This window comes from Asparagus officinalis, chromosome 10 (assembly GCF_001876935.1).
Source record: "Asparagus officinalis chromosome 10, Aspof.V1, whole genome shotgun sequence".
NCBI lineage: Eukaryota > Viridiplantae > Streptophyta > Magnoliopsida > Asparagales > Asparagaceae > Asparagus > Asparagus officinalis.
This window is the reverse complement of record NC_033803.1, coordinates 69,665,196-69,675,293: the sequence shown is the minus strand read 5'-3', so window position 1 is coordinate 69,675,293 and position 10,098 is coordinate 69,665,196. Positions and strand designations below refer to the sequence as shown.

The following is a 10,098-nucleotide window of genomic DNA, read 5'->3' as shown; positions in this document are numbered from 1 at the left end:
CTCCTTCGGTCCTATTTGCATGCTTTAGTGTGTATATATGTGTGTGTACTCATGTTGTCTGAAGGTACATATGAGAGCCTATGTCTCTGTTAGTTTTTTTGTTAGCCCGTGTACACTTTCTATCCTCATTAACCTCTTTCTATACTTCCATTTCCTTCTCCTTCTCTCTACCTTGCATCTCATTATGTCAGTCACTAGCATGATATTCCTGGAAGAGCCTGTTTGCCTCTGATCTCTTACTGGAACTCTTCTAACCATGGTTGTACTTTCATTGCACTGATGTGTCTTCCTCCCATGCCCAATGTAGACTTTCCAATTGTTTGCCAACTATATTTGTCATAAATGCTAGTTCAGTGCCCATAATAGTGTCCTGAGATGCCTCCCGTAAACAATCTGGTTGCTTAAACATTAATAAACTAATTTTATTATCTCTACGTCTTTTCAACACCTAGGTGGAGGATTGTTAAGTTTGTCTTTGACAAACACCACCACACTGACTAGATTATTGAAACCTTCTAACCATACTCATCTTTTTGGCTTTCCCTTGATCCCTGGTATTCCAATCTAGCCTATTCATTGATAACTAATTTGTTTGCCTCCATACATTACTTTATTTCTTTTTGAAGCTCGATGTGCACAAATTATTTTGTTATTCATTTAATTCCCCTCATATTCCATTTGCAAGTATTTCTGTTTACTTGTACAGTGGTCCAATGTGCCAATATATAGAAAAGGATATTTCTTTCCTATGCAAGAGATGATTGCATTACCCACCTTATTATTCAAAAGAAAGGGATATGTCAGTTCTTCAGTTTGAATTGTGGAAAACTCAGTGTCTTGACAAATGCATAGTTTTCTTGTCTAAATATTTTGAAAGATTTTCTTCAAAAGACTGAAAATTTAATTAATGTTAAAGTAATTTTCTATGCGTCTGTGTAAAATATCCATACTAAATTCTCCTAACTCAGTCAGAGCTGTTTCTAGTCATATCTACATCTAGATTTGCAATAAGCTGTTTATTTGTAACCAAATTTCTCCTTTCTTGCCGTTGCAGGTGTGCATTGAGATGGTGTACATTTCCCTGCAGAGCTTCCTCTATACTTTGGTTCTTTTCCCAATGTTTGGATTTGCTTGGCAGGCAGACAAGTTCCTTTGGTTCCTCTACTTCACCTTTATGTGTAGTACCTACTTCACACTTTATGGTATGATGGCAGTTGCACTCACACCAAATGACCAAACTTCAGGCATAATATCCTCGTTCTTTTTCAGTTTATGGAATTTGTTTGCAGGCTTCATAGTACCCAGGCCGGTAAGTAACTGTGCAACTTACATACATCTTTTCTTATCAGGTCAGTACCGTTTTCTAAATAAGATGTGACCACTTTCATCTCTTCTGCAGCAAATTCCGATATGGTGGAGGTGGTACTACTGGGTCACCCCTCTGGGCTGGACAATTCATGGGCTTGTAGTATCTCAACTCCAAGACAAGGATAACCTGGTTCAAATACCGGGGCAGTCAAGCATGCAAGTGAAAGATTTTCTGAAGGATAAACTGGGATTTGAGCATAACTTGTTAGGTCCTGCAGCTGCAATTCACTTAGGATTCGTCATCGTATTTACCTTTGTCTTTGCCTATTCCATCAAGTATCTCAACTTCCAAAAAAGATAGAAATGCATAATACTGTACCTTGCAAACTAGTGGTAATGTGTCAGTGTTTGAACTGATAGCACACAGGAATTGATGAAGCCTTGAAATGGGTGAAGCTGATCAAGATCCACGGGAATATCACATAACAAGTTCCTCAGAATTTCATCTCCTGCGCTGGCTCCATTTTTATGTATCAGAAAGCAATTTTGGTATGGGTCCTGGTCTTTCTTTTTATTACATTTTCATCTTTGTCTATGCAGATGAATATAATTAGTCAAGTATACCAATATCTACATGTGTACATTACATCATTGTAATTAATTAATTTACAGACTCAAAGCTTCCTGGTGCCTTTGTATAATGTAATGAGCGAGATTATATGTGGAATTAATAGTGTAGCATAATTATTTCTGTCCTATATGTCGAAGAGGGAAAAAATGCAGGATTACTTGATTTTTCATTAGGTTTTTCTTATTGGAACATCCCCTTTTGAATAATATGCCCTTGGACTAACATAATATGTTACTCCACAGCAGACTCTTCTCATGTAGAAGATCATACCTTACAACCAAATGCAAATCATTTTGCTTGAAAAACTTCCCACATTGATAGAACTTTATGTGGACTGTCCACCCTAAACTTCAGCAGCGTAAAACTAAATTGCTCATAATTTTACTGAAACCGACAAACTGGTTAAATATTCACTGAAGAACAATTAGAATTACAAAAACAAGCTGATTGATTTTCAACATTGAACAAAGACATTACATCTTCAGATTCATTGCGTTCGGATTCATCGCGATCTGCTTTCAGCTTTAGGCCTTAGTTATTTCTATTTTCTGTTTATAGGGTGTCTTTTCCTTAGTGTTTTTGTGTGGGTAGTGTTTGATGATGAATATAGTATTTTGTGGGCTCGCCTCCTGGCCTCCATAAACGTTGTAAGAAGACAGTCCAGTTACTTCAAATCAATGTAGAACTTTTGATTACATCATTGGCATTTGCATTGTGCTTCTCATTTACTTGACTGGATAACTCTATTCTATGACAACCACTATAGACATAGCTGGATGGGTTGGTTTGCATCTACATATGCAAATATGCATAGAATAAGATGGGTTGGCTTGCATTTCAAGTGTAGAAGCATGTAGCAAGAGTTTCATGCGCAAACGTAAATTTTAAACGCTTTACATATATATAGTAAAATTCTGACATTTATTTTAGTTTTCCTTAAAATATTAAGATAGGCAGAATTATTAGCCTTTACAAGATAATATATTTCATTTGGTCATCATATCAATCTGTTGGTATCTCATTTAAAAAACTAAAAACTCTGTCTGGAAACTACATGAATATGATACTTGCAATTTATAGAAGTTATGTTTTTCTTCTACTAGCCAAAGCACAGAAGTGCGATATTTTACAATGTATTTCACAACACGTTGCGTGTGATTTAATATTTCTGCCAAAAACAGCTCTCTCTCTCTCTCTCTCTCTCTCTCTCTGTCTCTCTCTCTGTCTCTCTCTCTGCAATTTCATCTTGATATTGGTTGGGAGATGGCCCAAAATTTTCCCCAAAAAAATATTAAAAAACTCTCATTGTAACAACCAATAACACGTTTTTGTGAAATAAGCAAAAAAGTGGCCTACTATAGGGGAAACTTAATAGTTCAGAATTCTGAATGTTGTGGATACATAGTGATAAAATTAAACATGTGTCTGTTAGTCAATTATGTGAATTTGATATCCTTGGCAAGTTATATTTATGCATTGCATCTCCCAATTGTTTGACTGGCAACTTAATTTCAATATTAGATATGGCAGGCAACCGAAAAGGTCAAGATGGATGAAAATGACAAACATATATATCAGGATATAAAGATCTTTACCATTCCCAAGTCCTAAATTAACTGCATGAAACTCAGTACGCTTAGAAAATGGCTTGCTAGGTTTTAATTGTGTATGTTAACAAAAGGCTACAACATATATTTAGATGCTATAATATTTACTGGATCTTCCTCTGTTTCCAGTGTTGGATGCCTAGATAATGTTTCTTGGAGTCCTAGAATTTTATCAGTGATCCTGAAGAATTGAAGAATCTGCTAGGGTTCACTTGCTATTGAAGCTATTCTGATTGTAGGGTTTGAGCTTTGAAATAATTATCAATATTGAAGAATTCTGCTTCTTTTTGGTCTTTCTGTAATTTTCCTTTGTAGGTTTGGTTGTAAAACAGGTTAAGTGAGCTATTAGGATGATGACACGTGCTCAGAACGTGGAACCATTTGAACTGCTCCCAACGAACCGAGTACTTGTCATTTTGATTGTAAACAGGTTAAACAAATACCTGAAAAGTGTAACCCCCCACCTGTACTTGTTAGCTCCATTGAATTGAAATTCAAATTTGGTCCCCACTTTCTACTTTCTCTTCTCAATTCTCTTTTCTAGGTCAAAATCCAGACCCTCCATGGCCAAAAACAGCCTCTATCTGGTCCATGTTAAAGCAAAAAAAAAAAAAAAACCTTCTGTCCTAATATCTATATCACGGTAATATATTGAAGCATGATGAGAATAATGGTTTTGCCAATCAATATGTTGATTTAATATATTTGGTTTGCAGCATTGTTTGTGACGACAAGTCTCAAGTAAGCTTGTTCAATTTGTTGTATAATGTTAATATGAGTGTATATTTCATAGTGAACTAAGTGAAGTAATCACATATGTTCTGTCCAAGGAAAGAGCTCATTGCATGCTATTTCTATCAAAGACAACAGTCTGATCCTGTATATGCTCCACCTAGATTATTTTAGCTTGACGAGATTCAATGTCCGATTGATTTTAGTCATATAGAGAGAATTTCTGTGTATTGGGTTGAATAAACTCTTTTCTGTTATGTGCTAATACTGTTTATAATGTGATCGCAAATGCTAAAGGTAAGTAAATAGTACTAATTATGCTCAACCTCGACATATCACAATTTCCGCCCATATAATCATGTCAAGTACATTAATCGTTGATATAATCATGTCATTTCCTATAATAATAAGTTTGTCTTGGACCAAAGGTCAAAGTCGAGAACCTTGAGGAATGATTTGACAACTTTCTTGAACATATGTCCGACTGCTTATTCAATGGTGTGAAACTGTTTGAAAGCTGAAGGGATTTTCTTTTAACCCCAAAACATAAGGAGGGTTTTGTGACATTTTGAAAGTCATGGGGGTTATCTGATAAATGCCCAAACTTAAGGGGGGTTTTCTGAAATTACCCTAATTTTAAACAATGGCCTTGAATACTATTTGACTAGGAATGATTGTTTGATATGTGCACATAAACTTGGGGCCATCTATCAACTATAGAAATGCAGTACACACTTACTGTAGATACAATATGAATACATATCAAATATAGAAAATTTAATTTGATTATTAATAACCATTACGTTGGGTAGCAGTATGACCTTTGTAACTGAAGACAAACTTTCTATTGTCAAATTTAACCCCAATTTATCATATGGTTATCCCTGAATGTTCTTAGAGCACAGTTTTTTGCTAGACATGAACCCACCAGCTGCGACATATACATAGAGAATACTTTTTACTTGGGAAGTTTTATTTTCTTGTTTATGAACTTTTTGGCAGGTTGTTGAAACTACATCTATTGTCTTCTTTAGGGTCTGCAAGACTTCCAGGTTTTCATGTTTGTGTCGATAGTGGGGGAGGAAGAGTCTTAGAGTACTTCCCGAATGTTATACAGAAATAGGTGAATATTTATTCTTTTTGATAATTCCAGTTGTATCTAATGCTTAAAGGAATATGTTTAATGGTCTTTCAAGAGAAATTGTTGTTATCTTCGCATCATATCCTTGTGAATAAGAGCTTTTGCATCCTAGGTTAAGTTGAATTAGTCTAATAGTGGGCAGGAAACGGCAACAGTGCCAAGTACTTTTTTTAAGAATTGATTGAGAACAACTCTTGCCCATGAGGGATTATAGCATATTAGCATTCAATCATAGGTTGCATACTTATCCTGCCACAAGGGCTGGAGAAGTAGCCAGGCTGATTGGATATGCATGATATTATTGTTTGGTATGTGCACATAAAATTGTGACCCTCTATCAAGTATAGAAATGTGGGGTAGTCTGGTAGATTTGGTATAGATACAATATGAATGTGGTGGCTGATCATTATTTGTTTGGCTGCAGGTATAGAGCTGATTCTCAGTATTGAAATTGTTCACGTATGATGTTTTCACAATTGCTACTGACTCCACGGTATGCCTTAAAACTATCGAAATTTTTTCTTATAATTATTCCTGTTGTGTTGTATCAAAAGACTTTATTCTCAGCATATAATCATATGAAGTTATGAACCATGGTGCAGTAAGCGCCTGTCTACATTTTCAGCATAAAATTTAAACAACTTAGTGTGGAAACTACATGAGTACAATACTTGCAATTTAGAGAAGTTATGTCTTTCTTCTACTAGCCAAAGCACAGAAATGTGAGATTTTAAATCCGTTCACAACTTGATGAGTGTGGTTTGATATTTCCGCAAGACATTTTTTTTTCCTTTCTGCAATATCATCTTGAATCTAGTTGGGCGGCCCTAAAAGTTCCAGAAAAATCTCTCATAGCCAGAAACATGTTTTTAGTGAAATCAGCACAAAAATGGCTGATTAAATGTCAAACTTAGCAGTTGAGAATTCTTAATGTTATGGATACATAGTAATAAAATTAAACATGGTCATTCAGGTCATCCAATCTTCTAATGATCATGGACTTGTACTTATCCGTGATGTTTTGGAGATGTGCAAAGGATTCATGTAGGGCAAAACAACTCATATTTATAGAGAAGGCAATGTTTCATCGGATATAGTTGCAAATGAATGTCAGAGTGAGTGGAAAAAATTGTGTTCCAACCTCATACTGAAATTTTACGTAGGGCATTGGATGCTGATGTGCACGAGGTTATGTACGTGAGACAAATAGTGTCAATATTTTGTAACTAACAAAAAAAAAAAAGAACATGTGCCTGTCGATCAATTATATGAAAAATCATATCCTCCATAAATCATATAAATGCATTGCATCTGAAGATCACTTTGAATTGTGAACCCAGAATCCAATTCTTGAGGTATGAATTTGTGTTGAATATGTCTTATGCCTTCACTCTTCAATACGCTACAAACCTTAGGATACTAATCAACTATTAGTCTATTACTATATGAGTACTTCTGCTTCCAAGTCTTTTTGTGTTTTTTTTATTTTGTGTTGGGTTTGATTGTAAAACATGCTAAGTGAGTCTTTAGGATGAATACACGTGTTCAAGATGTGGAGCCACTTGGGCTGGTCCTAACTACCTGAATATTTTTTGGGGTAATGATAACTACACTACAAACTTTTGAAAATACTCCTACACCACTACACTCAAAGGTTGTGGGCTTCTTGATGACTCATCAATTTTGATTGCAATCCAAGTGGAAGGATCCACACTTTTGCATGTAGTAGTGTAGAAGTAGTTTGAAAATTGTAGTTTGGTTAGAATTATCCTACTTTTGTGCCCGAGGTTTTAGACATTAGACACCCATAGGTTAATTGCCACCTGTAATTGTTAGCTCAATTGAATTGAAACTCAATTTGATCCCCACTTTCTTCTCCCTCTTCTCAATTCTCTCTCATAGGTCAAAATCCATGCCCATCATGGCCAAAGACATCCTCTACACAGTCCATGTTGAAGCAAAAACCTTCTTTATTAACATGAAAGTGATAAATTGATAATATTCATGAGAATGATGGTTTTTACCCATTAACTTGTTGATTTAATATATATCTTTGGTTTGCAACATTTTTTTGTGACTGTAAGTCTCAAGTAAGCTTATTCAATTTGTTGTATACTGTTAATACAAATATATATTTCATAGGGAAGTAATCACATATGAAATATATACTTTTTCTGTCTAAAATGCACGGTATTCTCAATCTATAAGTAAGCTTATCCAAGGAAATATCTCACTGCATGCTATTTCTATAAAAAATGCATGGCATTCTCAACCTATAATATGCTCAACCTAGAATATGTTGGCTAGATGAGGTTCAATAAACTGTCAGTTTCCTTCATGTAGAAGGAATTTTTTCATATATGGGGGATGAGTAAACTATTTTCTGTAATGTAATTAAGCCAAAATGCATATTACTTTCAGGTGGCAAAGTGAATGACACGCATATGATTTTATTATTTACTGTTTCTATGATAAGCATCTGGCCACAATGTGTGAGACTTAATAATTGTGTTTATACATCAGGCCACCATTAATTAGTAGGTTACACATTTAATAATCTTGAAGTTTATGGGTATTTGCTTGTGTGATTTTACTCTGGGAAACATTTTAAGCAAACTGAAAAAAAATCTCCGAATTAGGAAAGAGTTGAGACTGAGCATACTACAGTGTCACAAAATCAAAAAAGAATCTGAGAGAACCGTATTGATGGCTTCATTATATTCAGGAGTTAATAGTCCTTTCAATGTCTTGCTTGCTGCGGGCCTTTACCTAAACAATAAAAGTGTCATCTTTTCTTTGGAAGTTTGGATGACATGCTGGTTGAAAAAGCATTTGTGTTTGTATTTGTTGAAGCAAAAGAGGGGATCATATTATCTGTACTCAAATTTCTCAAGTCAAGTCTCTTTTCAGGGAAGATTTATTCCAATTTACAGGCAGCTCAAATTTATCAAGTCAACACTGTAATTCTTCCATGGCAATTGATAGTATCATAGAGTTCATTCATCAAAGGTCATCATACAGTGAACAAGGTTAGGTAATTATCTGACAGTGCCTTTTTGTGTTTTGTTATCATTGATTTTTTTTTTTTTTTTGATATTATAGATAGATAAATAAAAGTATTTTATAGCATTGAAAGTTTGATAGAAATCAGTTGAATGGAGGTAGATCTATTGTTGGAGACAGATCCCCTGTAATAGTTCTGTTGTTGCATATATCACCCCCGAGTGAAAATCAATTGTTGCAGAAAGACCTCCTGAAAGGGTAAAAGAAATCTGATAGACCTGAAAAGGATAAAAGAAATTTTACTCAAGGGTCTATCTGCAACAATGAAACCACTGGGATACTAAATTCATTTGGCAATAGTACTAGGGGTTTGTCCCCATTTAACCCTTTTCTATTGGGTTTGCAACTCCCACCCACGGGAAATCCTAGCTTAAGGCTAGCCTTACTGCAAGCCCTACAATCAATACTGCACTTTCCTATAAAGGCTATTATCCAGGCAGTTTAGAGAGCCATCTGCGTTCATCGCATGAGCTGCAAGTAAAAGCTAAAAGGCAAAAACAACTTGAAAATTAAGTTAAGAATGAATTTGAACTCAATCGATACATAATTAAAAGGTTTCAAAAAAACCCCATTAAAAAATGAAAACCTCTAAAGACAATTAGCGAACAGTGAAATTCCAAGACTGATGAACTCGACCCAAATTCTTTACTTAAAAAATAATAGTAAAGAAACTAACCCAATTCAGATAAAAAGACCTCAAGGACAAGAATCGCAAGCTAACAAGAAGTACCCCGATAACAAAATCTAATTATTAGGACAAAACCCATCTGATTTCAAACTTCCCTATTAAGAAATCACTAATGGCCAAGCTTCAATTCTATAGTAAAGCTCAAAGACTGATGAACTCAACCCCAATTCTTTAGTTAAAAAGGAATACCCAATTCACAAAATGATCTTAAGACCAAGATTCTCAACCAAAAGACAAATACCCAAATAACAAAATCCCAACTAATTACAAAACTCCCATGAAAAATATCATGGATGAGCTTGAATTACCTTCGAAAAGCTGAAAAAGTCGAGAAAGCAACAGTTAATGCTATGATCAAATTCGTTGGACACCCTCTCTCATTTTGAGAGCGTGATTTTGAGGGGAGGATGAAATTACAGTATAATACGATGATGATTTATACACTTATGCATGTATATTATCATTTGTAATCTGTTTTATTATTTACGAAAAGTAAATAAATATCAAAAGTAAAATGTGTCACTTTAATATGTAAACGCCTAAAAAGATAGTGCTGAAATTTGATTTCCCTTTTCTGCTGAGACACAGCAAGTGAATGTATTTGAGAGAAATTAAGGCTTGTTCAGAAAATTTCTGCAGACAAAATTAGGGCCTGTTTATTGCTATTTTCACTCTTTTGCAGTGTTTATGATATGATTTATATGATCTTTAAAAAAAAAAAAATTTGAATATGTAAACGCCTAAAAAGATAGTGCTGAAATTTGATTTCCCTTTTCTGCTGAGACACAGCAAGTGAATGTATTTGAGAGAAATTAAGGCTTGTTCAGAAAATTTCTGCAGACAAAATTAGGGCCTGTTTATTGCTATTTTCACTCTTTTGCAGTGTTTATGATATGATTTATATGATCTTTAAAAAAAAAAAAATTTG

General features: G+C 34.6%; 1 protein-coding gene across 1 annotated transcript in view; it reads left to right on the top strand.

Moving 5' to 3' along the window:
- Window positions 1-10,098, top strand: part of LOC109826122 (pleiotropic drug resistance protein 2-like) — a 27,811-nt gene that overhangs the window by 13,785 nt on the left and 3,928 nt on the right. The window contains exons 18-23 of the mRNA XM_020393096.1: window positions 1-27; window positions 1,055-1,309; window positions 1,400-1,857; window positions 5,313-5,401; window positions 5,844-5,912; window positions 8,330-8,453. The exon at window positions 1-27 is cut by the window's left edge and continues 151 nt beyond it. Of these exons, the coding sequence (XP_020248685.1) occupies window positions 1-27; window positions 1,055-1,309; window positions 1,400-1,669 (552 nt within the window). The 3' untranslated portion in view covers window positions 1,670-1,857; window positions 5,313-5,401; window positions 5,844-5,912; window positions 8,330-8,453. The remainder of the gene's footprint in view (window positions 28-1,054; window positions 1,310-1,399; window positions 1,858-5,312; window positions 5,402-5,843; window positions 5,913-8,329; window positions 8,454-10,098) is intronic.